General features: G+C 42.1%; 2 protein-coding genes across 2 annotated transcripts; both read left to right on the top strand.

Moving 5' to 3' along the window:
- Positions 1 to 16,449, top strand: LOC142849046 (serpin B9-like). Its single transcript, XM_075971162.1, has 7 exons — positions 1 to 168; positions 2,215 to 2,352; positions 2,815 to 2,932; positions 4,779 to 4,921; positions 7,704 to 7,859; positions 9,520 to 9,927; positions 16,327 to 16,449. Exons 1-7 carry the CDS (start codon positions 1 to 3, stop codon positions 16,447 to 16,449), a joined length of 1,254 nt encoding a protein of 417 aa, XP_075827277.1.
- Positions 16,315 to 27,166, top strand: LOC142848206 (serpin B9-like). Its single transcript, XM_075969944.1, has 7 exons — positions 16,315 to 16,488; positions 18,747 to 18,924; positions 20,049 to 20,186; positions 20,647 to 20,764; positions 22,783 to 22,925; positions 23,838 to 23,993; positions 25,432 to 27,166. Exons 2-7 carry the CDS (start codon positions 18,757 to 18,759, stop codon positions 25,834 to 25,836), a joined length of 1,128 nt encoding a protein of 375 aa, XP_075826059.1. The 5' UTR covers positions 16,315 to 16,488; positions 18,747 to 18,756; the 3' UTR covers positions 25,837 to 27,166.
- The last annotated feature ends 140 nt before the right edge of the window (positions 27,167 to 27,306 follow it).

Here is a 27,306-nt window from a genome sequence, read left to right as displayed (position 1 = left end):
ATGAACACTCTGTCTGAAGCAAACGGCACCTTTGCCATCCATCTTTTAAAGATCCTTTGTCAAAACAACCCTTCGAAAAATGTATGCTTCTCTCCTGTGAGCATCTCCTCTGCTCTAGCTATGGTCCTCTTGGGGGCAAAGGGAGACACTGCAGTCCAGATATCTCAGGTAAGTTCCCTGTCACCTGACACCTGTTTTACTTGCCTAAGAGTTGCTGAGAAGGGAGGGCCCGAAAATTCACACACTGTTTCACGGGCCTGCGGCTAATGAGGCATTAAGAAAAAGTCTCCTATTTGTGTAGGAGGTCCTTCTGTATTTGTGTTGTTCTCACTGGTTGAATAAAGAAACTGCCTTGGCCTTTTGATAGGGAAGAGCTTAGGTAGGCACGGAAAAGAAAACTGAATGCTGGGAGGAAGTAAGCAGTCAGAGAGAGAGACAGACGCCATGAATCTCCTGCCTGAGACTGATGCAGGTTAGAATCTTGCTAGTAAGCCACAGTCCCTTGGTGATACACAGATTTAATAGAAATGGATTAATTAAGGTGTAAGAGTTAGCCAATAGGAGGCTAGAGCTAATGGGCCAGGCAGTGATTTAATTAATACAATTTCTGTGTGATTATTTTGGGTATAAGCTAGCCTGGTGGCGGGATGCAGCCTGCTGCTCCTCGTGTTACATCCTATAGTGAGACTTACTTATTTATTTATTATTTCTGTACCTTGGTGTTTTGCTTGAATGTATCTGCATTAGGGCATCAGATACCGTGGAACAAGTGTTACAAAAAAATTGTGAGCTGCCCTGTGTGAACTGGGAAATGAACCTTGGTCCTCTGGACAAGCAACCAGTGATTTTAGCTGCTGAGCCATCTCTCCTGCCTCCCCAGTATGTTTTCTTTAAAGGTGATACATTTCTTGAGTAATAACTTGGAGAAAACTCTGAAAAGTGTGTCCAAACTTCACTTACATAACAATGGAAATATAATTTATTGCTAAGCCTGGTGGTATAGGACTTTAACTCTGGCTACTACAGAGACTGAGTCAGGAGGATACCAAGTCCTGGGCTTACCTGGGTAACTTAGTTTCAAATAAAAATTTGTTGGTTTTTTTTTTTTTGTGTGTGTGTGTGTGGAAGAAGTGTGCTGTGATTGATTATAATTCAGTGGTAGAGATAACATGCTTGAGGCCATAGATTTTGTCTAAAATCTGAAATGAGAAAAAAAAAGTTGTTGAATTTATTTAAATACAGATTGCTGAGATCTATCTTATTTTTAGAGGAACAGACTTTGTGATTATTCATTGGCAAGTGTAGACAAAGACTGCTTGTTTATTTCGCGGCTGCCCAGACCCAAAATAATCACACAGAAACTATATTAATTGCAATACTGTTTGTCCTATAGCTTAAGCATATTTCTAGCTAGCTCTTATACCTTAATTAACCCATTTCTATTATTTTATATTTTACCATGAGGCTCGTGGTTTACTGGCAAAGTTCCTCTGGTGGCTACATGGCATCTCTCTGACTTTGCCTACTCTCTCTACTGTTCTGATTTCCCACCTGGCTTTGTTCTGCTATGTCATTGGCCGGAACAGCTTCTTTATTAAACAATAACAATGAAATATATTCACAGCATACAGAGGGGGATTTCACATCAGACAAGTGTGGTAGTTTGAACATAATTGGCTCCCATAAACTTAGAGGGAGCAGCACTATAAGTATGCCACTATAAGTCACACTTTGGGAGGTGTGGCCTTGTTGAAGTAGGCGTGGTCTTCTTGCAGGAAGTATTTCACTGTGGGGTCAGGCTTTGAGATTTCGTTTGTTAATTTCACTCATTGTCACAAGTCCATTTCCTGTTGCCTGCAAGATGTAGGACTCAGATATTTTTCCAGTACCATGTCTGCCTGCACATTGCCATGTCCTATCATGATGATAATGAACTGAACCTCAGAACTGTAAGCAAGCCACCCCCAATTAAATGTTTTCCTTTAAAAGAATTGGTGTGATCATGATGTCTCTTCACAGCAATAAAAGCCCTAACTAAAATAGCAAGGGAGGTTAATTCCTGTCTTAAATTGTTTCAACACCAACCTATCTTGGATCAGAACCTTGTCTGCCTGAGCTATCTCTGCCTGAGCCATCTCTTCAGCTTGCAAATTCCATTTGCAACCAAAATGTTTCATCACTGTACTCATAATATTTCATTCTTCTTCTTCACAGACACTTGGTTTAAACACAGACGAAGACATTCATCAGAACTTCCAGTGGCTTCTCCATATCCTGAACAAGCCCAACAGAAAGTACTTACTTAAAATGACCAACAGGCTCTTTGCAGAGAATACTTGTGAATTCCTCCCAGTAAGTTGTACCAAGTAGAATGATAACCATTTTATTCAAATACTTCTTGCTATAGATCCCAGGAGAAGGACCCTATAGAACTTGAGAAAATTAAGAAACAACTTCTAGTTATTGTGATGGTACACATCTATAATATCTGCATTTAGAGAGTTGGGACAGGAAGGCCATGAGTACTTGGCCAACAACCTAGGCTATATAGCGAGACTCAACTACCTAAACTTCTTCAAAGACAAATTCTGCAATGATACCTTGAAATATTTTTAAATTGACTGCTGTTATTTTATTTATTCATGTCTAGTTTATCCCCTTGCAAAGACCTAGCATACATAGATGTTTCTTGCTTAGTGCAATAATATATACACATTTTAGGTATTTTTTCATGCCCCAGTATTCAGAATGTTGACATGATTGGTGACATTATATGTTGCAATGTTATCTCCCTGAACACTTTTCTCTCCAAAGACCTTTAAGGAGTCCTGTCTTCAGTTCTATCACTCGGAGCTGGAGCAGCTGTCCTTTGCCAAAGATCCAGAGGAGTCCAGGAAGCACATAAACAAGTGGGTCTCCAAACAGACTGAAGGTCAGAATTTCAAGATATTTCACACTCACATTCTTGTCCTTTCCATCCACCCCTTTCACTTCTTTCTCTTAACTTTTCCCTTCTCCTGCCATGGACTTATCTCACTGTTATTTCAGAGACTCAGAGTGATGCAGACTAGCTAGGCCACATAGTATAATTTAGACCTTAGTGAATTCATGGAGGTTCTACTCAGACACTTAGATTTTAAAAACAGAGTTATTTGTATATTTCTTCAGGACAGAGGGGCTGATAAAAATCTCATCAGAATTCATGGGCTTGAATTCCAGTCTAACAATTCATATTAAAAGACACAAGTTGGTGGCAGGTCAAGGGATTCCACCATCTCTGAGATGGAGATTCACGAGTAGACCTTCCCCATAATCTTGACCTGGGGTTGCATCTTCCTACAATGTGTTCCTGTGGTCCCTACCACATTTACCTCTGAAGAGGACTCCTGTTTCTGCTTCCTCATATCCTGACTCAGATTCCTTGGTGAAACTAGCCTTGACTTCCACTGAAGATACTCTGTCTGGATACTCAGTTACACTGACCTAAAAGAACCTCCCATTTGGGGTTGAATCTTTTTTGATTTTATTTCAGAGATGACATGTTCCAGCATTTGTCTTTGAGATCATTTGGATCATTGTCTGATATTTAAGCCTTTCAGATGTCTCTGTACTATTAGGGATATTCCTGTTTCTGCTAATAGAGAGACAGTAAGATTGAGAATCTTTTCTTAAAGATTCCGCAATTGTTTGTGACTTTCTTGTTGGAGTCTTTACCCCCTATGCAATCTTGATGCCATAAGTTAGTAAGGTTTCTCTTGGCCATTGAATAGTTATCCCTCATTAGAGAAGAAGGGAATCTGTGCTTTTACTGAATTATCTCTTCCAGCGATAGACAGCACTCCAATGTATAGAGTAGTGATACCTCCTCCAAATAACGGGACATAGCAGGGAGTGCTAGATGAGATGTTGTATTTAACACTAGTGTATTCGTCAGAGTGCTATAGAGGAACAGAATGAGTACATGCTATTAAGGGGATTTAATAGATTGGCACACACAATACAGACTGAGTCGTCAGACAGTAGCTGTCTGCGTGGAGAGAAGCCAAGAACTGGTAGCTGCTCAGTCTATGAGGCTGGAGACCTTATCAGTTTTAATCTGGCATAAGAAGGCAAGAGAAGCCCAGACGGACACTAGTCTTAGTCCACAAGAAGGCCAAACCAATTGTGTTCCATTATCAGATGAAAATGGCAGGGACAGTGATGTGAAAATAACCAGATGCACTGACCAGCAAGGACTGAAGACAGGTAGATAAAAACAGTGCTGCTTCTCTCTGTCCTTTGTAGATGGGCAGCACAGGAAAGCATTGCCCACTCTGGGAGCGTCCTCCCCATTAGTTACTCTTTCTGAGAATTGTCCTTGTAGACCTGCCCAGAGATATGTCTCTTGGTTGATTATAAACCCCAATCAAGCAGACAACCAACATGAGCACCCAGTGGGTAATCAATTCCTTTTATCCCCCTACCTATTCTATTCCTTCCACATTTTCTGCTTGTTTCCTTCTCCATCCTGGAGTCACTTTTTCTGCTTTTTCCAAACCTGCTCTCCCCGAGAGATGTGGAAGTTTTTCGCCACCCTCACTTTGCCGTGGACCTGCAGGGGGCATGACCTCCAGTCATACATGAGTGCCGCTGTCGCTTTTTATGTGCTTTTAAACATATTTTCATCCCACTTCAGCAAATTTGAAAGCATGATGCTCGAATCTGCCCAGATGTCACATCAGCTTATTTCTCATGCGTGTATAAAAGGAACCTGAATGAAGTCTCTGCTTTCTCAACAGGGAAAATTCTGGAGTTGCTGTCAAGAGACTCACTTAATTCAGAAACCAGGCTTGTTCTTGTCAATGCCTTATACTTCAAAGGGAGGTGGCGGCGACAGTTTAACCTGATTTCCACAAGGGAAATGCGCTTTAAAATAAACCAGGTAAGGAATAGGATACAAAAGTCCATGCCAGTGTGACAAAGAAGTAGCATGAAAATGTGTAACCAGGAATTTGTAGCTCTGGGGCTCGTTGGTAGAAATCATATGTTCTGTGTTGGGTGCTGGACTTGACCTTTAGCCCAGAAAGAAAGAAAACAAAAAAGTATATAAAATCATTTGAAACTTATATTTATGAATGGAAGGTTAAGCTCAGTTAAAGATGTTAGGAATAAAGGATATTTACTGTCAATGGTTTTTTTGCTTTCTGTTGCTGTTTGTACAGCATCTGATAATTTCTTATAAAACCATTGTTTCTACCTCATCTAGAAACTAAGTTTTCCATTAGCTTCAAGAATGCCAAAACTTAAGGGAATACAATTTATGTATGCAATATGATATGCAAAGTAAAAAGAAATGTACAAAAATGTGTTTGATAGAGTAATTTTAATTAAAATAAAGATTATAAATTATTAGTCAAGTTATCATTATTAATTGTCAATTATAGCTTTCTAATATTGAAACATAGTGATTTAAATTTCAGTCATAATTAGAGTTTAAGTTGAGTTAAAGGAGATATTAGAATAGTTTGCTCAATATCTATACAAGTATAACTGGAACCTTATGAATGTTAAAATTCCTATTTCCTTTTTAATAGCAACAGTATTTTTAAAACTTTGTAAGCGCTCAGGAGGCAGAGGCGGGCAGATCTCTGTGAGTTCGAGGCCAGTCTGGTCTACAAAAGCTAGTTCCAGGACAAGCTCCAAAGCTACAGAAAAACCCTGTCTCAAAAAACCAAACCAAACCAAACCAAAGCAAAACAAAACAAAAACAAAAAACTTCGTTTAAAAAAAGTGGTTCTCTTAATTTAATCTTTATTATGGATGATCTGTATCAAATCTGTGTATTTAATGTACCACTGTAATTAAAATCTTTCCATGTGTACTACCTCTATAGTTAAAATATACCAAAGGACTATAAGAACTGAAAGAACTGGATTAAATCACAGAAAGACACATGAGGTTCTTCCAGAGGGTCACTAACTTTTAAAGGGCTGGCAGGAACTTTCTTTCTGTGATGGGTCATCAGACTGTAAAAGCGTTCACAAAGATACATGAAAATCTGTCTAGACAGCCCACAGCTTGTAATTTAACTAGGATTTTGTTTCTGATTGGCTCTCAGGATGTAGCTCCACCCTAAGCCTGTGAGTTCTGTGCTCTGGAGCTTTCTGCTTGGTGTTGGATTAGAAGGTTCTGAGCCATCATGAACCTTTGCGCTGGTGTGCGCCTCTTGCCAGGGTACTTTCTGAGAGGATGCTTCTGCCTGCAGTCCCACTGAAACCATTATGAATGTATTCCAGTCTGGTTGAGACAAAATTTTCTGTTATTTATATGCTGTTTCATTAGATATAATTGTTGACCCTATTAAATGATCAAAATCCTACATGTGATATAATAGTCACCTTTCCATTATAGTAACAAACTATCTGAGCTAGACAATGTAAAAGGAGAAAATATTTATTTTGGCTCATGGTTCCAGAGGTTTCAGTCTGGGTCAGTTGGTCTCATCAACCAATTGTGGTGGTAGTGGAAATGCATGATGGAGGCTTGTTCACCTCACAGCAGTCAGGAAGCAAAAGAAAGAAACAAGAAGGGGCCATGGTCTCAATATCCCCTCCAAGAGTTCCCCTTCTTCAATATTTAATTTTCTGCCATGAGATCCTACACCCTAAAGATTTGTCCAATTCCCAATAGAGAATTTCCCTGTAGAGAAAGGCCTTTGTGGAACCCTGGATTCAACTAGTACTTAAATATTAATGTTTGAATGACACATGTCTTTTTCTGAATAACGTATCATTTTTCCCAAGTAAATCGCTGTCCTGGTTATTGTTTTAGCAACTTGACACAAATAAGAGCCATTTGAAAAGAAAGAATCTACTTTGAGAAAAGGCTTCCATAAGATTTGTCTAGTGTAATAAGTATTTCTCTGTCCTTTCAGCCAGCTTCCAAATAATGACATGGAGATTTTTTTATTAATTATGAGAGCTCAGCCTATATCTCAAGCTTGTTCTTAACTATCTCTTGTAACTTAAATTAACCCATTTATATATGTTTTATCACGTGATGGTGCACCTCTTACATCTCTTACCTCCTGTTTCCTTTCTCTCTTGGCTAGTGACCACTTCCTTTTCCCAGAATTCTCTCTCTCTGCCCAGATATCCTGCCTATACCTCCTGCCTAGCTATTGGCCATTTAGCTTTTTATTGCGCTAATCATCACAATACATTTTCACATAGGGTTCCAATATCCTACAATAGCCTAGAGGCAAGTCTGTTTAGCATTTTCTTATTTAATGATTGGTGTGAACACATCGCACTGTGGGCAGTGCCAACCCTGGGAAGGTGGTCATAGCTGTGCAAGAAAGCAGGCTGAGAAATCCATGGGGAACAAGCCAATACGAAGCACTCCTCCATGGCTTCTGCCTGAGTTCCTGCTCTGACTTCCCTCAGGGATGGAATGTGACCTGAGAGTTGTAAGAGAAAATAAACCCTTTCTTCCCCAAAATCATGGTGTCTTATCAAAACTATAGAAACCCTATCTACAACAGTTCCATATTTGCTTACAACAATTACTTTTTATAAAAGCACAGAGCAGCTGGCAGACATTGACTGAGGGTTCACTGGAATGTGAATACTCTTTTCATTGTGAGTGCTAAAAACATTTCTGACATTAACTGCAGCTCATTTGGAAAAACTCTGACCTCTCTCAATTATCTTTTATGTGTTTAGAGGGAGGAAGAAACAGTGCAGATGATGTGTCAGAAAGACACATTTAACCACGCCTACGTGGATGAGGTACAGGCACAGGTTCTGGAGATGCCCTATCAAGGCAAGGAGCTGAGCTTGGTGATTCTGCTCCCGGATGATGGTGTGGACCTCAGCAAGGTGAGGCAAGAGAATCCTTAGCAGTCACCCCTCTGAATGTCTGTGAGAAGACTGCAATGTCCCCATTGTCTTTCCTCATTACAACAGAACTCAATGCTTTTACTTTCCCAACTTCTATCTGAGAGCATGGATTTATAAACTCAGCTGTAGCATGAATAATAAAATCCCAGAGACAGATATTGGGGTTCAGTCTAAAGATCAGAAGAGCAAAACAGCCAGCCACTGGTTCTTATCTCTACCTCAGATGGAAATGGCAATCCTGCCTCCATGAATTCTCAGAAAGAGACTGACTGAGACCTGTCTCCTTCTATCATATATTCCTCTCTAGTGCTGAGATTAAAGGTGTGTGTCTCTACTGGCCATTTTACTTTCTGATCTTCAGGTAAGCGTCATTTATTAAAGCACAAATGAAATATCTCTACACTCAACTCCAAGCTGTGTTCAGGTCCTGGGATATGTGATCCAAGTTGTGTCTAATATTCCCATTGTGGGCAGTGTGATCTTGCCATGTGACATAACATCATCCTAGAATGGGCGATGGATACCTGATAGGATGAAATGGAGGCAACTCAGGTAGTAAACTTAGCACAGTGCTTGGAACTTGGTCCCCCCATTCACAAATATTAACTGATTCATATCTTTGTTAATATATTATTTTATTATCTGAGAACATAAACAGATAAAAAATTAAAGCAATAAAGAGGACGAGGAGGGATGTAGCTGGGGAGGGCAGAGTTAGGCACATCATTATGACACAACTTGGTCTTGTATCAGGGTGTCCCACATGGTGTCAGCTATCTGACGAATGGAGGGCAGTGGAATGTGCATGACCTAAGGGGTCTATGGAAGCAGAACAGCTCCCCTGGCTCTTCCCATCCAGCTCCCCAACTGTGGCATCACTTCTCTGGTGTTAGTTAGTTTTAATCACTGGCAAAATGCCCAACATGAATAACATAGGAGATGAAGTATTTCTTTTGACTCACATTTTCAGAGAGCTCAATTCAAGTTACCTGGCCCACCAATGGTTTCCATGGTGACAGGTACATGTAGGAGAGTCTACAGGACATAAACCAGTAGCAGAGAAAGGGAAAAGGACAAAACACCGATAATGACCTTTAGAGGAACACAAATAGTATCTACTTCACTCATGCAGCTAAATTTACCTAAAATTTTAGCTGCCTCCCAAACAAGGTTTCAGAATATGATGCTTTTGGTGTAGTTTCATATTTAAGAAACAGTAACACAAAGGAACAAACCTTGGATAGATATCCCTTTTGGTGTTGCTCACGTCAAATCTTTTTTCCCCCAATTTCCAATAGTTATTTTAGCAGCCATGATTTACATCTTCAAAACTAAGTCTAGTAAAGAAACAAAAGCAAACACAATCTAAACCACAATCAACTAGCAGAATAAGAGATGTCTTAGAAGGGATTTAGGAGAGGACAACCGGATCTTCCTACCCCTCTCCTTGCTTGGCCTCCATGCTCATGAGAGAAGCCACACACAAGCTAGCAGGAAAGTGGATCATCACACTGCCTGGCCATGTGAAAAGGCAGTGCCCCTGTAGGGTGATAGAGGGTTCTGTGAGTGAGGAATGCCTATAAGCCTCTGGGTAAAACCTCAGCTGTGAATCTGAAAGTATCTAATTCTTCTTTGTCAGGTGGAAAACAGCCTCACTTTTGAGAAGTTAACAGCCTGGACCAATCCAGGCATTATGAAGAGCACTAAAGTTTTTGTTTCCCTTCCAAAATTTAAGCTGCAAGATGATTATGACATGAAGTCTGTGTTTCAGCACTTGGGAATGGTGGATGTCTTCCAAGGCGGCAAGGCTGACTTATCAGGAATGTCTCCAGAGACAGACCTGTGTGTGTCCAAGTTTGTTCACAAGAGTGTTGTGGAGGTCATTGGAGACGGCATGGCCGCACCAACCTCCTTCAATGTAATTAGACCAGTGTTGCGTCCGGAAGACATTGCCTCAGTTTTCTGTGCGGACCATCCCTTCTTGTTCTTCATCAGGCACAAGAAAACCAATAGCCTCTTGTTCTGTGGCAGGTTCGCATATCCTGTTGTATTTAGGAGACAAACAAATTCCACAACCTAGCCAAGAAAGTTCTCTGCACAGACAGTCCATGCCAGTTAAATACACTGTGCTTCCTCGGCTCCTCCACTCCAGTTCCCACCTTCCATAACCTGTCTGAATCATAAAAGAATGTTTTTGTGGATGCCAGTGCAGAATTCCTAGTGATTATCCTGTAAGATACACTTTCAATTTGTGTTCTTTGCTGTCCACTACTCAGCAGCTATGAGCCCAACACTGTGTTGGGTTTGGAGACAGATAGAAATAGTGTGGTCTTGTTTTCAACTTATCTAGCTGTCTTGACAGTTAGCTTAGATTACTACATGCTTCCCTTGCAGAACTTGTAATTCTGTAGACTATTGTGCTTCTCCAACACCAACTGTGACAACTAATTTCTATGTAAAGGCCATTTCAAAGTAAATTTTGTTTTCTCAACCAAGCATGTAGCATTTTGAATTTTATTTGGAGTTCTTAAGGTGGTTTTCTTTGAATACTCCCTCAACTAGACTCCATGGTCATCAGTGTGCATGGTTATATCTAACTATGCCACATAAGCCAGGCTACGGCACTTGCAGGCAGTTATAAGTGGATTTCACTGTCAGGAGTGTTTATCATGAGCTAGTGTGGGCCACGAGGCAACTACAACTTGTAGCAATTGATAATTCAGATGTCAACCCACTTGAGAAATTATTCTCAGATGGAGGAATCCTGCCTGGCAAAGCCAGGTTGTTTTCATCTGTAATTTTGCTTGTGCAATAACAGCTATGATATCTCCCCATTACCATGCATTTTCATGTAATGTGTAAATGTAATCTCATGATTATATCTCGATCTTATGGGCACACATATTTGTGGATGGTTGTCAGGGTCCAGTGCTAGCCCGGACCATAAATTATTTCTCTACCAGATGCCAACATAAACTATCTCTCTCTGGACTGGCCTGGAGGAGAGAGGAACAAAGACATGACTCACATGGCTTTATCAGGAGGGAGATTCTCAGTAGTCCCTCATGAAGTCCTGGGTTTGCGTCCTGAAGAATTTCTCTGTTTATTCTCCAGACAGCCTTTTATTTCAAAACTTAACTTAGGGGAAATACATTAGCATTCTGTCTCCTAGGTAACCAGGTGAGTGGCTTTTTGTCATGTCTGCATCTACCTGTCTGCTCTGTGTGCTATCTGTCATGCAGGCTTGAATCAGCATCTCTATAACACATCCTCCAAAATACAAATAAAGGAGCAACAACACGCTGACCCTTTGTTAGGGCAGTGACAGCCTGCTTGTCAGGATACATGACCCATCTCAGGTGTGGCCTATAACTTGGCTGCCATGCCATATAAAAATATGGGCCTACAATCCACTCTCTCTTATGAATTTTAATAAAACCTGTGCTTCTGCAATATGACAGACATATCACGCCTGGCTTGGGCAAAGACCTCTTCATTTACCCAAATTTTCCCATCTTTGGAACAGGCATTCACATATGCAAGCTCCTGTCTTAGGCATCTGGGAAGAAGAAGCTTTAAGCCCGTCACTGACTGCTGATCTCTATAAAGAAGAGAGATTAATGGAGAGAGATACATTTTGGGCTCTGTATCTTGGAGCTGCGCTTTTTTGTCAGGATAAATTATAATACTTTATGAATAACCATGCTCCTAAAGGCTATAGTCTCCTATTTAAAGGAGAAGACCTACAAACTGGCTGTTAAGTTTTGCTATATATCTTCAAATAATACCCATGTCCTTGAGAATTTTCCTTGTAGTTTTTTTTTACTATCAAGTTGCTAATGAATCTCTCTCTCTCTCTCTCTCTCTCTCTCTCTCTCTCTCTCTCTCTCTCTCTCTCTGTGTGTGTGTGTGTGTGTGTGTGTGTGTGTGTGTGTGTGTGTAGCATGTATATATATACACATGCTTGGGAATTTGTAATGTCAAGAGAAGTAGAATAAATATATAGTGATAGAAATCAAAATGTGTAAGAAATAGATTGAGAAGAAATAAGATGGAGAAGTAAAAAAAGAAGAAAGAGAACGTAGAGTAATTAGAACAATAATAATTCAGAACAGTATTGTAACAGAGAATTGGAATGAGAATTGAGACAGAGAATTAGAGCAAAGAAATTATAAACAATTATGGCAAAATAATTATGGTAGAAGCAGTAGAATCAGGAGAAAAAATAAAGTGCACACGAATAGAAAGAATGTATATGAGAAAATTCTTTTTCTATAGTGTTCAGACTTTAGTTACTATGCTTATTGTGGCTTTTCTTTTTGAACCCTGAGTGAAGACGTTTAAGGCAGGCCATGAAAGTTTTCAATATTTTACTATGTAAGAAAGACATAATGGGGCTGGAGTGTTGGAGCCTGCCTCCTGGGTACCTGGCAGTGTGTGTGTGTGGGGGGGGTGTAGAAATAGTATTGAGGAAATAGAAGATGAAAGAAACTGAGTCCTTCATGAAAATCTTCCATATCTAGCCCCACAATGGATGCCACCTGTCAGAGCCGGTCAATGAGTTAATGGGTACCTGGAAAAAGGCACAAGGAGCAAGGATTGAGGAAATTGCAGATGGAAGAAGAAGAAACTGAGATAGAGACACAGGATAGATCTGGGAGGTCTGTTAGCCAACACCAAAAAGCCCAGAGTTTATTTCAGAACTTTCCTTTATTCAGATTAAGGGCTGAAGGCCAACAAAGAGCAGTCCAGTAACCACCCCCCTGCACTCTCCTTGGAGGAAGCACAAGCAGACTCACTACCTACCATGTGAGTCCTGGTAGCAGCAAGCAGTTTCTCTTTCTATCTGAATGTGCCTCCAGCTGGCATTCACCAACCTGTGTAATAGATCATGAGTTCTTTCCCATGGGTTTAATCAGAACTTTCTCACAGCTCTCAAGGAGACTGAATCAAGCCAGCTTGAACTCAAATGACTTATAAGTCAGAATAGATTCCAGATGGAAACTGAGCCACTTTTGGGCTTCACACACCAGCGGGATGGTTTAGAAGTTCAGGCAACTTGCTTTTCTAGCAGAGGACCCAAGTCAACATTCCACTATCCATTGGCTGCTCACAACCTTCTTGAATTCTAGTTTTACAGATGCTGATGCTCTCTTCAGCTTCAGTGGGCCCCTGTATGCTCGTGATGCACGCATCCATAACCAAACTCACATACATACAAATCAATTTTAAAATAAACTTTCAATAAAAAGTACTGTGATTGTTATTAGTGGTTGGATAGCACCTATTATTGCATCCTTTTATCATTTTATTGCATCTACTTTTATAAGAAAACCAATAGTATTGAGGGAGGAATTTAAGTGCCTGTCAGTGACATGCCATTGTCATTTTTCATCCCCTTTCAAACACATTGTATAACCATCAAGCAATCACTCTCCATCCTTCCTTTCTCTCTGTGTGTGTAACCACCTCTTCTCTCGGTGTCTGTATATTTACCTATTCTAGTCATTTTAAATAGACTTTCTCTTTTGCTTCTTGGTAATATCCTTACACATACATTAATTTTTTTAATGAAGTCCCACTCATTTAATATTGTTTTTGTCACTCAGTCTATACCTGCCACAACTTAGAACCCTACTGCCAAATTTAAAGTCACAAAGAACTGCTTCTATCTTTTCCTCCAAGGATTTCCTGGCTTGTAACTAACCTATTTAGGTCACTGATGCAGTTTGAATTGAATTTTATATATGTTTAGAACTTTGATGATGGTGGGGATAGGCAGTTCCTGTAGTCTGGTAGCTTCCAAGTCCTAAGTGAAAGCAACACACAAAAACCTGAATTCAAATGATACTTTAGAATAAAAAATGATAGGGACTATGTGCCATCAAGTGGAAATTACAGTGAACATGATGCCAATGACTTGGATGGAGAAGATAAAGTAGATGGCTAGTTGTATTACTTAGGATCTCTGTTTTTAAAAGTGATCACTATTTTAAAGTACAAGACCATTTTCTAACAGACTATACATAGAAAACAAAATGCTCAAAAGTGAGAACATTCAAGAACAGAAGCAAAAATATTGTAGACTTGTTAGAAAAAGAAGAGGAGGATGGCAGGGAAGACTATGGAGGAAGCAGAAGTAAGGAACAGGGAGAAGTATAATAGAAAGGATAATGTTGGATACCCCTCAGTATTGTGAATATGTTTCATTACCACTGATTAAGAAATAAGATGCTATGGACTATGGAATGGCAGAATAGAGCAAGGCAGGAATTCCACAAGAGATAGAGAAGAAAGGAAGGGAGAGTCAGGGAGATGCCCTGTAGCTGCCAAAGGAGACAGATGCAAGAACTTTACCTTTTAAGCCACATCCTTGTAGTGATACACATAAGTGGGTTAATTTAAGATATAAGGGTTAGTTGATAAGGAGCCTGAGCTAATAGGCCAAGCAGTGTTGTAATTAATACAGTTTCTGTGTGATTATTCCAGGTCTAGGTGGCCAGGAAATGAAGAAGCAGCCTCAGCATACAAAATGGGGTGATGTGGGATTTCCCTCTGTATGCTGTGAACATATTTTATTACATTTGGTTAATAAAGAAGCAGCTTTGGGCCTATGGCCAGGCAGAATAGAGCAAGGCAGGAATTCCAAGCAGAGATAAAGAAGAAAAGAAAGCAGAGTCAAGGAGAGGCCACATAGCTGCTAAAATAGGCAGACACCCCAGGACCTTACCAGTAAACCATGAGACTTGTGGTAAAATAAAAAATAAAAGAAATGGGTTAATTTAAGATGTAAGAGTTAGTTAACAAGAAGCCTGAGCTAATAAGTCAATCAATGTTTTAACTAATGTAATTTCTATGTTATTTCTCGGATCTGGGTGTCTGGAAAACAAATAAGCATTCTCTGCCTACAGAAGGAGACACTGTGTCAGAAAATACAAGGATAAAGATAGACCGTAACTATGGGCCAACTGCTTCAATGATGTGGTATCAGAGCCAAAAGTGACCCCAAGAACAATAAGTAAGACAGATGATCTCATTTTTGGTCAAAGCAGGGAACCTAGGACAGTTGAAATCTCCTTCAGGGCAGAGAACACAAGGTGACTGAGGAAGCAGATAGTGCAAGTAAATGACCTAACCCTTCCCTCAAGCAAGATGAGAAAGAAAGCCTCAAGCTGATGTACCTTCAGCTGCTGTCACTTCCTGCTGGGTCAGGGGTTAGAAGACAAGAGGTGCAAGCAGCCTCTGTGGACACATGGAGCCAAGCCACAGAAAATGAGCGTCCTGGAGAAGCCAGTGGCACCAGGAACCTTCTGAGAAGAAGAGATTGGTGGAAAGCTAGTCATCCATAAGCCAGGAAGGAGAGCATGTGGAGAGGAAGGCTTTCTAGGCCGAGTGTGCCACAGGGAGTGGGGAATTGAGTGAGCTCTTGGGCTCAGCAAATAAAACCTTGAATCTTGGGGAGAACTAGATTGTGCTCCTGTAGATGGTGTGAGCTGATCATGTTTGTGTCTGTCAAGTCTTTAGTGGTCCTGTTTCCCAGCAAGGCATCTTCCTATGGTGAAGTTCTGTTTTTGTGTCTTGGTCTCAGCTTCATTCATTGTAGTACTAATATCTTCTCCTTAAATAAATAAATAAAAAATTGAACCTCTATTAAATAAAAATGGAAAAGTGTGTGTGTGTGTGGGGGGTTCTAGCAGATTTGTAAGATGTAACTTTTGAGAGCCACCAAAGCCACGTGTGTAGCTACCACTAAGACACCAAAGCCACGCTCTCCCTTGAGACATCTGCATGCTTAGGTGTGTCTCACCTTACTAGGCCTCCTTTTGCGTATTACTTATGTTTAAATATATAGGTTTTTGCTTCTTAATAAATCCAGCTCTACTTCATACTAGCTCATCCTGAAGTCCCTTTTTGCAGCAGAGTCAAAAATTGTAGCTTCACCTGAGTTGAGGTCTCTGAAAAGAACTCAGTCCCTGCAGGAGGCCTTGTGTAGCATGAATGTGGCCCGTGCCCCAGTCCTTGATGCCTTGAACCCTTATGCTAAGCCTTGGAAAAATCAGGCTCATAAGAGGACCTCACAGGACCACACATTTCATTCACAAGAAATGCTTGTGACTGGGCAATACAGGACCACACATTTCATTCACAAGAAATGCTTGTGACTGGGCAATATAGGCAGAAAAAGGACTGCTGTTTTTCCTCCAGAAAAGAAGGGTGGGGGTGGAAAATAAATATTGGTAATAGGCACCCCGCTCCCTGCTCCGCGCCCACCTCCCCTGCTCATGCCCCCTGCCCCAGGGAGCTCTTAAAATCCTGGTAAACCTCCTCCCCTTCCTCCTCCCCCAATCCCTCCCCTATCCCCTCCCTCCTCCTCCCCCTCCCCTCTCCCTTCTTCTCCTCTCCTACAAATACTTTCATTTTCATTTGCCTATCCTCTTCCCTGCAGAGGCCAGAGAAAGCAGCTGTTAGTCTCCAGGCCCTCAGCAGAGTTGGCCAGGCTGCTCAGCTAAACCAGCGGGACTTTCAGGCTGCAAAAGCTGCATTGAGAGGCCACGAAGGTGCTAAGTGAAGGCTCCTGTCTCAGGCTGGGACCCTGGGAACCACAGAGGTGAGCGAGGTTTACAAGGTCCAGATTGAGTTCAGGAGGGAAGCCCAGGATTGCAGTTAGGACAAGAGTAAGCAGGTGGTATTTGTTACTCCCAAATCCGCGAAGTTCCCCCAAAAGCCAACAAGGAGACCGAGTCCCCATATGTAAAAGCAAAGAGCCTTTATTTTATGCAAGTTTTCAAACTCGGTCTCTCCGCGTGTCCGACGTATTGGAATAAACAGAGAGCCTCGATCTCATTTAGAGTTGGGTTTTTATAGTAGTAAAGGTGGGGATGAGGGGTTTCTGAGGTTCAGGACCCCTGACTGGCTGACATTTGTCTAGGGGTGTCCTGGTGAGTGTGTGCTGGCTGGTGATCCTATCTACAGCAGTTGGAATGTTAGGCATTTCCTTTGGATGGTCTGTTCTTGTGTGGTGCTCAAGTAATCTAGTTTATGGTCCTTCCTGAAACCAGGTATTGCTTCAGGGTGAACTACTGAGACTCGGGCCTCTATTAAACTTATTGATGGCTGAGTCCTACACTGGCAGGTGATAATGATTGGAAGTAAAGAACTTCCTTTGGGTGATCTTTCATATTTAGCTTATCATGGCTGGCTCCTACAGCATTGATGGACATTTAAAAGGTGATCTTTAGAAAACCCGAGCTGGCCAATGGCAGCGAGGCTGGTTTTAGGGCTGGTGTCCTAGAGCTGCCTTGGCCTCTCCTCAACCATGGCTTCAGGGGTCAGCAGCATCCTTCTTTACTGGCCTCTTTCCTGCTTCCTTTCAGGTTCTACTACCCTAGACATTTGACTGCTGCTGCTCTCTCCTGGCGGATCTAAAACATGTGTCTGTCCTACTTCTGGGTCCTTTAAAATGAGCAGTCTCTAGAGGAAGTTGAACACTCCTCATTTCCACTTATAAAATAATTCACTCCGTGTTGATAAAGCCCCCTTTATCCAGAGCCACCTTTATCCAGAGCATGCTTCCAGGTGCTGAAAATCAGGGTGCCAAACATCTCTCCGCCCTTGAGAGAGCTCTGGGTGTGGTGGAGACCACAGTCAGTAAGACACAGAGTGCACTTGGGAGGGGTGAAAGGACTGGGCTGGAGCCGCAGTCCTAGCTGAGCAGAGCAGAGGCCATGAGGTTGTCCTGTCCCAGTGAGGGAGGGAAGGGGTGAGTAGTTTGAACTCAGTGACAGTTGCCGGGTAGATGACCTTCTAGATGGAATAAACAGTTCTTCAAGACTAGAAACAACTTGAAAAGACATCAGGATAGGCAGGCGTATAGAGGTCACAAGCAGATTTAGATGAGAGGACCCTCCAGAAGGGAAGTCATTGAAATAAAGCAGCCCCACCATTCCTGAAGGGAGTTAAGGGGAGGAGTCACAGGATCTAGGCACAGTCCCAGGATGCTGTGTCCTTCTGTCTGGGGAGTAGGAAGAAGTATGGGTTGTGCTGTTCTGAGACTCCCTGTGCTATTTGATCTGCATTTAAGCACAGTAGAAAAAATGCTGGACCTCACTAAGGTCATATGACAGCGAGAGCACAGCCATTGGATGTACAGAAACTCAGATTGGGGTTATTGTGCCTGGGGCAGTGAGATAGTCTGAGCCAAACTGTGTATTCACCTGGGAGAGAGGCAAGCTTTACAGAGAAACAGCCTAGGAGCCACCCCCGGATCTAAGGCCAGCCGAGCAGTCACTGCAGGTGGACACCTCCTGCTGCACAGCAGAGCTAATGACACCAGCCTGTCTTAGTGTGTCCTTCAGCCTCCCGGTGTCTTTCCTGGAGCAACTGTAAATGCAGGGGCACTGTCTAGTGCACACCCGGACATCTCAGAGTCTTCGCAGGCAGACACAGAACACAGCTTTGCTGAAGTCAGTCCAGAGGACCTGGATGCTCATGGCTGTCTTCTTCTTCCCTTCCACTACTCTTCCTCCTCCTCTTTAGCCTCAACTCCACCATCTTCAGAGAGAGGATCTGGACTGTATGGAAGGAGACTAGAGTCCCTCTCTCTCAGCTGTGTCCTGTGCGTGCAGTCCTGATCTGACCTTCTACCTACACATATGGGACAGATGCTAGTTTGGTCTGCTGCCGTGACCACACCTAGATAATAACCTTAAAATTGGAAGGACTGTGACTGAGAAAGAATTTGTAAAATCCAATTTTAAGTACTTAGGAATTTTGAAATGAGAACCAAGAGTAGAGTCCCAGATTTCCCGGAGTCAGATCAGTGAACCTCCAGCGCTGTACTGAGTACCATTTCTCCTTTGCCTCCAGACTCTGCATCATGAACACTCTGTCTGAAGCAAACGGCACCTTTGCCATCCACCTTTTAAAGATCCTTTGTCAAAACAACCCTTTGAAAAATGTATGTTACTCTCCTGTGAGCGTCTCCTCTGTTCTAGCTATGGTCCTCTTGGGGGCGAAGGGAGACACCGCAGTCCAGATGTCTCAGGTAAGTTCCCTGTCACCTGACACCTGTTTCACTTGCCTAAGAGTTGCTGAGAAGGGAGGGTCAGCCTATGCACACCCTGTTTCATGGGGCAGGGGCTAAAGAGGATGGGACAATGAGTTTCCCTCAGTAATAACTTAAAGAAACTCTCAAAATTTTGTCCAGACTTCACTTAGAAAATGGGGTGTAAATAATTTCATGCTAGACCTGGTGACCTTTAATTCTAACTACTAAGGAGACTGAAACAGGAGGATGCAAGTTCAAGACTAGCGTGGGCAACTTAGTTTCAAATAAGAAAGAGTTTTTTAAAAAGTGGGGGCAGCCCCAAGTACAGCGATGGGAAAAAAAGGAGGAGATTATTTGAAACATAGGTTGCTAAGATCTATTTTTAGAGCAGCAGACTTTGTAATTATTCATTGGCCAAGAAAGGTTAATTCCTCTCTTAACTGTGTCCAACCTGCCTTGCATCAGCTGAGATACTGACTGGGCAAATGTGTGTGGCTGGTCCTCATCCTGACCAGGCACTGCGTTGGTCACTTTATGAAGCATCCTATAAGCATTGCAGGTGATGAAGGATGGGTCTCTGACCTCAGGGGTTCCAGGGCAGGCAGGAGGTATTGGCCTGAGGAAAAGCCCTCTGCTTCACTGTCACAGCGGGAAGCAGTCACTGTTGCTCTGAGGTTTGCCAGATTTTTCTTTCCCATGAAGAGCCTTTCAGGTATAACTGCTCATTTTTATCATTTCCAAATGTAGTGAGGGCATGAGGACATAGAGGGGTCTTCTTCATAATTATTCTCTCTAGTCTTTTAACAAACACAGAGAGATTGTGCATGCATATAGCAGGTATACATGTGCAAGTGTGTGTATGCACGTGTGTGTATGTGTGTTTACATGCCCATGTGTGCTTCTTTAGGCAGAGGACAGGAGTAAATGCAGGTGTCTTCTTACCCCAGCGCTGGGATTACAGCCATACACTATGGAACCCATCTTTTTATGTGCATAGTGAGATCCAGCTCAGAGCCTCATGTACTTCGCCCCCTGAGCCATCCCTTCAGCTTGCAAGCTCCTCTTTGCTACCAAAATGTTTCACCACTGCGCTCATAATGTTTCATTCTTTTCCTTCGCAGGCACTTGGTTTAAACACAGAGAAAGACATTCATCAAGGCTTCCAGGAGCTTCTCAGTAATCTGAACGAGCCCAGCAGAAAGTACTTGCTTAGAACGGCCAATAGGCTCTTTGCAGAGAATACCTGTAAAATCCTCCCAGTAAGTTCTGTCAGTAGAAGGATATCAATTGTATTTAAAATACTTGTTGATGTAGATCCCAGGAGAAGGAACCTAGAGAACTTGAGGAAATTAAGGATCAAGTTCTAGTCAGTGTGATGACCCACATCTAAATACCTGAGACAGGAGGATCACAAGTTTTAGTCCAGCCTTGGCCAAATAGTGAAACTCAACTACTCAACTCCTTAAACTTCCCCCGAAAGACCACAATTCTATAATGATACTTTAAAGTATTTCAAATTTGACTACTTGTTATTTTTATTCAATTATGTCTGGTTATTGCCATGTACGAAGACTTAGATATTTGCTGCTTAAAGTGACATCTATACTCACTTTAGTTTTTTCTTGTTTTGTTTTGTTTTTGACATATTATCAGAGGGTTTGGAAGCTTGCAGACACTTTATTTTCCAATGTTAATTTTCTGAACATTTTCTCTCCAAAGACCTATAAGGAGTCCTGTCTTCAGTTCTATCACTCGGAGCTGGAGCAGCTATCCTTTGCCAAAGATCCAGAGGAGTCCAGGAAGCACATAAACACGTGGGTCTCCAAACAGACTGAAGGTCAGAATTTCAAGTTATTTCACACCCCACAATTTTCTCCTTTCCATCCACCCCTTCCTCTTCTTCCTTCCCTGTTCTTGCTCTTAACTTCCCTTCTCCCCCATGGACTAATTGCATGTTATTTCAGGGAGTCAAAGGGATGCAGACTAACATCATTATATGTGGTATAATTCATGGAGGTTTTATTCGGAAACTTAGATTTGAACAATAGAGATATTCGTATATTTCTTCAAGACAGGGCGATGATACAAATGTCACGAGAACTCATGGGCCTGATTTCCAGTCTAACAGCTTAGAATAGAAGACGGGGTGGTCTGCAGTGTTGGCAGGTCAGATGACTCCACCGTGGAGATTCATGTGGAGGCCATCCGCATAATTCTTCCATGGGCTCCTTCTTCCTACGCTCTGTGTTGCCCTGGCCCCCACTATCATTATGTAGAAGAGGATTTCTGTTTCTGATTCCACCCTTCCTGCCTCAGATCCCTCGCTTACATTTGGTAAAACTAAACTTGATTTCCTCTCAGGGCCGCTCAGTTCCATTGATTGGCCTACAAGAACCTCCCATTTGAGGTTGAACCCTATTTATTTTTATTTCAGAGATGATATGTTCCAGCATTAGTCTTTGAAACCATTGAAATCACTATCTGATAGTTGAACCCTTCAGATGCTTATGTACCACTGGATACATTCCTATTTCTACTAACAGAAAGTATAAAATGAGATTTTTTTTTCTTTGATTTTCAAGACAGGGTTTCTCAGTAGCTTTTTGGTTCCTGTCCTGGAACTAGCTCTACTAGACCAGGCTGGCCTCAAACTCACAGAGATCCGCCTGCCTCTGCCTCCCGAGTGCTGGGATTAAGGGCGTGTGCCACCACCGCCCAGCTAGATTTTTTTAAAATAAAGACTCAGCAATTATTTGACAATTCTTGTTGTAGTCTTTACCTCTTGTGCACTCTTGACATTGTAAGTTAGCGAGGATTTTCTTCTCTACTGAAAGGATGCTCCTTAAGACAGAAGAAGGGAATCTGTCCTCCGACCTGCATCATCTCCCCTAGGATGGACGGCACTCCAAAGTATATGATAACAATACCTCCTCCACAAACTACCTTTTGTCCTTGAGTCTCTGACGTGTTGTGCTACGCTAGAACTGGGCATGACCATGGAGCGTTAGATGAGATACTGTATCTAACATTAGTCAGATTATTCTAGGGGAATAGAATGAATACATATTACTAAGGGGATTTAGTAGATTGGCATATACAATACAGACTGTATAGTCTAACAATGGCCATCTGCATGTAGAGGCCGAGAATCTGGTAGCTGCTCCGTCCTTGGGATTGGAGACCTCAGCAGTCTCAGCCTGGAATGGAAAGCCTAGAGGATTGCAGAGAGGCACTAGTCTTGGTCCACATGAAGACCAAAGCTACTGGGCTCCAGTGTCAGCTGAAAATGGCAGGTGCAGAGGTGTGAACAGTGCAGACGCACTCAGCATCGAGGGCTGAAGGCACGCAGGCAAAAGCAGTGCTGCTTCTCCCTCAGGGCTTTAGTCGGGGCAGCACAGGAAGGCATTGCCCACTCCATTACTTTCTGGGAGACATCTTTCTAGGAGATGTCCTTGTCGACCTGCCCAGAGACATGTCTCTTAGTTGACTCCAGACCCAATCAAGTCGTCAGCTGACACTGGCACCCAGGGGGAGCCCTGGTCCCCTGAGATCCCTTCCACATCTCCTGCTTCTTTGTTCTCCAGCCTGAAGTGCCTTTCTCTGCTTTTCCCAAACCTGCTTTCCTTGAGGGACTTGGAAGTCCTTCAGCACCCTCACCTGGGTCATGTGACTCCCATGGCCATGACGTCAAGTCAAACATGGGTGTTGATATGTTGTTTTGGCTTATTTGTTTCATGCTCATCCACATTCAGCAAATTTGAAAGCATGATGCTCGAATCTGCCCAGATATCACATCAGCTTATTTCTCACACATATATAAAATGAACCTGAATGAAGTCTCTGCTTTCTCAAAAGGGAAAATTCCAGAGTTGCTGTCAGGAGGCTCAGTTAATTCAATGACCAAGCTGGTTCTTGTCAACGCATTATACTTCAAAGGAAAGTGGGATCAAACGTTTAACAAAGAAAACACAATAGAAGTGCCCTTTAAAATTAACAAGGTAAGGAGCAGGATAAAAATTCATGCCACTGTGACGAAGAACCTGCATGGTAATGTGTAACCGTGAATGTGTAGCTTTGGGACTCAGTGGCAGAGACTGCATGTCCTGTGGGCTGCTGGCTCGATCCTCAGTCCAGAAAGAAAGAGCATAGGAAAGCACAGAAAATGTTTGAAACTGAAAGAAATGCTAGCTCCATTGAAAAATGATAAGAATAAAGAATATTTAATACTTGTGTTATTTTACATTGTTTCTGGCTCTTACGTATTCTGATAAATCCTCATAAAATCATTGCTTCTAACTCACTCTAGAAACTAAATTTTCCTGTAAGTTCAAGAAAACAGAAACTTATGTGTTAAGGTACAATAATGCATGTATGGATCATGAGGTAGAGTAGAAAAGAATATACAAACATTTATGTAATAGAGTAATTTTTAATTAAAATGTTCGTTTTAAATTATTGGTCAATTTATCATTATTTAACACTATAGCATTTTAATATTGAAATTGAGTGATTAAGATTTCCATTTTAATTAGAGTATAATTTGAATTAAAGTAGATATTAGAATACTTTTCCCAATCCCTATAAAATATAATTTAATGCCATTTGAAGTGTTATGAATGTTAACCTGAGAGCTGTAAGAGCAAAATGAACCCTTTCTTCCTCGTGTTGTTTTGGTCAAGGTGTTTTATCACCACTGTAGAATCCTATCTGCAATAGTCCTCTATCTGCTTACACTCGATTTCTTAAATAAACCAGGAAGAGGCTGGCAGACATTGACTAAGTGTTCACTGGACTATGAATAATGTTTTCATTGTGGTGCTGAGAACACTGCTGACATTAACTTCAGCTCATCTGGAAACCTTCTGACCCCTCTAAACAACATCTTTTATGCTTTGGATTCTTCTGTACAGAATGAAGAAAGACCAGTGCAGATGATGTATCAGAAAGGCACATTTAAATGCGCCCTCGTGAAGGAAGTACAGGCACAGGTGCTGGAGATGCCCTATGAGGGCCTGGAGCTGAGCTTGTTGGTCCTGCTCCCGGATGATGGTGTGGACCTCAGCCAGGTGAGGCAGGAGAATCCTTAGCAGTTACCACTCTAAATGTCTCCTAGAAGAATCCAGGACCACCATTATCCTTCCTTATTATAACAGAACTCATTGTTTTTACCTTTCCAACTGCTATTTGAGCAAGTGGTATTCCCAGACTAAGCCTCAAGCTGTGTGCAGGTTCTATGTTTGGGGACCGCCCCCCATTGTGGGCAGTGTGACCTTGTCATATGACATAACTTCATCACTAGAACAGAAGATGGTACCTGATAGGATGAAATGGGGGCAACTCGAGCAAGAAACTTAACACAGTGCTTAGAAAATAGTCCCTCTCTGTAAATAGAATGGTATGGTGGTCTATGCCAGTGTTTTAATGTCTGAGAACGTAAAACAGACAGAAAAAGTATTGCAGTTCACCGAAGATAGAGGACGAGGAGAGGTGCCAGCTGGGCAGGACAGAGTCAGGCACACCATAATGGCGCATCTTGGTCTTCCTTGCAGCAGGATACCCCACAGTCTGTCATCCATCCTCTGAAAGGAGGGCAGAGCAGTGTGCATGACCCAAGGGGTCTTTGTAAGCAGAACAGCTCCCTTGGCTCTTCTCATCCAGCTCCCTAGCTGTGGCATTGCTTCTCTGGTGTTAGTTAGTTTTCCATCACTGACAAAAATGCCTGACATGAATAACCTAGGAGAGGAAGCATTTATTCAGGCTCACAGATTCAGAGGACCATTTTAAGTTACCTGGCACATTCTTGGTTTCCACTGTAACAGGTGCATGTGGCAGAGATTTCAGACTTTTTAGTGAACAGGAAGCGGAGAAAGGAGAAGAGATATGGACTGAGGACCAAGGATGACCTTCATGGGCACACTTCCAGTAACTACTTCCTTCAGTCAGCTAGAGCCCTCATGCATACATAATAGAATCCTCTGAAAATGTTGTTACCAGCTTCAGAATAAGAATTCACTATGTGAGCCTTTAGATGGAATATCTCATTAAAGCCACAACAGTTCACAAAATACATAGCATCTCAACCTGGATAGACCTTCCTTCTGGTGTGGCTCACACCAAAAGTCTTTTTCAATTTTATTTTATAATTTTTGTTTTAGCATCTGTGGTTTATTGCCTTCACAACTAGGTCTAGATCAAGAGAACAAAAGCAAACACAACTTAAACCATGAACACCTAGACACAGACGCCTGTCAGAATAAAAGATATCTTGGAAGGGATTTAGGAGAGGATAGCCAAGTCTTCCTACCTCTGGGCTGTTGGCCACCATGCCCACCAGGGAAGTCACGCGCAAACTAGCTAGATAGTTGGACACTCACACTGTCTGGCCCTGTGAATAGGCAGTGCCCCAAGTAGGATGATAGAGGGTTCTGTGAGCAAGAAGTTATTATGAACCTCTGGGTAAGACCTCAACTGTGAATCTGACAGTCTCTAATTCTATTTTATCAGGTGGAAAGCGGTCTCACTTTTGAGAAGTTAATGGCCTGGACCGAACCAGGCTTTATGAAAAGCACTTATATTGAGGTTTTCCTTCCAAAATTTAAACTGCAAGAGGATTATGACATGGAGTCTGTGTGTCAGCACCTGGGAATGGTGGATGTCTTCCAAGGCAGCAAGGCTGATTTATCAGGAATGTCTCCAGAGAGAGACCTGTGTGTGTCCAAGTGTGTTCACAAGTGTGTTATGGAGGTCAATGAAGAAGGCGCCGAGGCTGCAGCAGCTTCTTCAATGATGGTTCGAGCTTGCGGCAGTGTCGTTGATCCAACGTTCCGTGCAGACCACCCCTTCCTTTTCTTCATCAGGCACAACAAAACCAATAGCCTCCTGTTCTGTGGCAGGTTCTCCTCTCCATAGAGGCCCAGGTACCATGTGGGGGAACAATTATCTCTTCAGTATCTTCACCGCTCTTACAGCTGTGAGGATGATGTATGAGGGACACCAAGTCCCAAGATGAGGGCACTTTCCTCCCCTGCCAGTCTCATCTTACAATGACAGCATTAGTCTCCCCCTCTCCCGACTTTCATCTGTGCCCTTTGTCACAGGACTATGGAGTGCTTTGGTTTTTGTTATGGGAACAACAAAGAAGGCAAACTAATCCCACAAGATAGCCTATAAAGTTCTCTAAGGTTACCCTAAACAAACACCGCCACTTTCTGCAAGACAAGCCATGCCAACTATATAAGCTGTGCTTTCCTGGCTCCTCACCTCTTGCCATCGCTTGCCTTAACCTGCTTGCATCCTAGTAAATGCTTCTGTGGATGATGACGGCTACTGCAGTTTTCCAAGTGAGTGGTCCTTAATGCTCATTGTAACTTTAGTTGCTTTGCTGTTTGCTGCTCACCAGGTCTATGCCCACCACTGTGTTAGGCTTGGGGGTGTGTGCGGACAGTGTGGTCCTCAATTGATAACCTTGAATATCTGCTTTCAACTTATCTATCTAGCTGTCATGACAGCTAGCTTGAACTACTACATGTTCCCTTGCAGAAGTCATGCTTCTGTAGACTATTGTCTTTCTCCCTCACTATCTATTATAGTTAAATTCTATGAAGTCCTTAAATGCTATTTCAAAATAAAATTATTTTTCTCACCAACCATGTATGCATTTTGAACATTAATTGGACCACTTAGAGTTTTTGCTTTATCTGTTAGCTTTCTGCATCTTAGAAAACCTCCCAGCTAGAAGCTATAGTCACCAAGGGCCAGGATTATCTCTTACTCTGCTGTATAGCCACTTACAGGCAGTTATAAGTGATTTCACTGTGTGTAATAATGCCATGTGGGACTGGAGAGCTGGCTCAGATGTTTTGGCTTCTACTGGCTCCTGTATGCATATAGTGCATGTATCCTTACTCAGACTCCTGGATCCTGTATACATATAGTACAGACTCCTGGATCCTGTATACATGTAGTACATGATCTTCAGTCAGACTCGTGGAACCTGTATGCATATAGTACATGTATCTTCACTCAGACTCTTGAATCCTGTATACATATAGTGCATGTATCCTTACTCAGACTTCTGGATCCTGTATACATATAGTACAGACTCCCGGATCCTGTATACATATAGTGTATGTAACTTCACTCAGACTCCTGGGTCCTGTATGCATATAGTGCATTTATCCTCACTCAGACTCATACACAGACAAGTAAATTTAAAAATAAAGAAAATTTTTAAACAAAAGTGCCATAAGTTTTATTAATGGTTGGATAATATCTACTACTATGACTCTTTATGTTTATTGCGGTTATTCTTGTAACAAAATCAGCACTTTATGGGTAAGCATCCATGTCTGTCAGTGACATTCTATTATCATATTGTCA

Source organism: Microtus pennsylvanicus, chromosome 4 (genome assembly GCF_037038515.1).
Source record: "Microtus pennsylvanicus isolate mMicPen1 chromosome 4, mMicPen1.hap1, whole genome shotgun sequence".
In the NCBI taxonomy this organism is placed as follows: Eukaryota; Metazoa; Chordata; class Mammalia; order Rodentia; family Cricetidae; genus Microtus; species Microtus pennsylvanicus.
The sequence above is the reverse complement of the archived record's forward strand: the minus strand, read 5'-3'. Positions and strand labels throughout refer to the sequence as shown.

Coding starts and splice junctions, on each gene's coding strand:
- LOC142848206 (XM_075969944.1), top strand. CDS start 18,757: ATGAACACTCTGTCTGAAGCAAACGGCACCTTTGCCATCCACCTTTTA. Junction 18,925..20,048: donor CCGCAGTCCAGATGTCTCAG/GTAAGTTCCCTG, acceptor TTTCCTTCGCAG/GCACTTGGTTTAAACACAGA. Junction 23,994..25,431: donor ATGGTGTGGACCTCAGCCAG/GTGAGGCAGGAG, acceptor CTATTTTATCAG/GTGGAAAGCGGTCTCACTTT.
- LOC142849046 (XM_075971162.1), top strand. CDS start 1: ATGAACACTCTGTCTGAAGCAAACGGCACCTTTGCCATCCATCTTTTA. Junction 169..2,214: donor CTGCAGTCCAGATATCTCAG/GTAAGTTCCCTG, acceptor TCTTCTTCACAG/ACACTTGGTTTAAACACAGA. Junction 9,928..16,326: donor GCAGGTTCGCATATCCTGTT/GTATTTAGGAGA, acceptor TCTTCCCTGCAG/AGGCCAGAGAAAGCAGCTGT.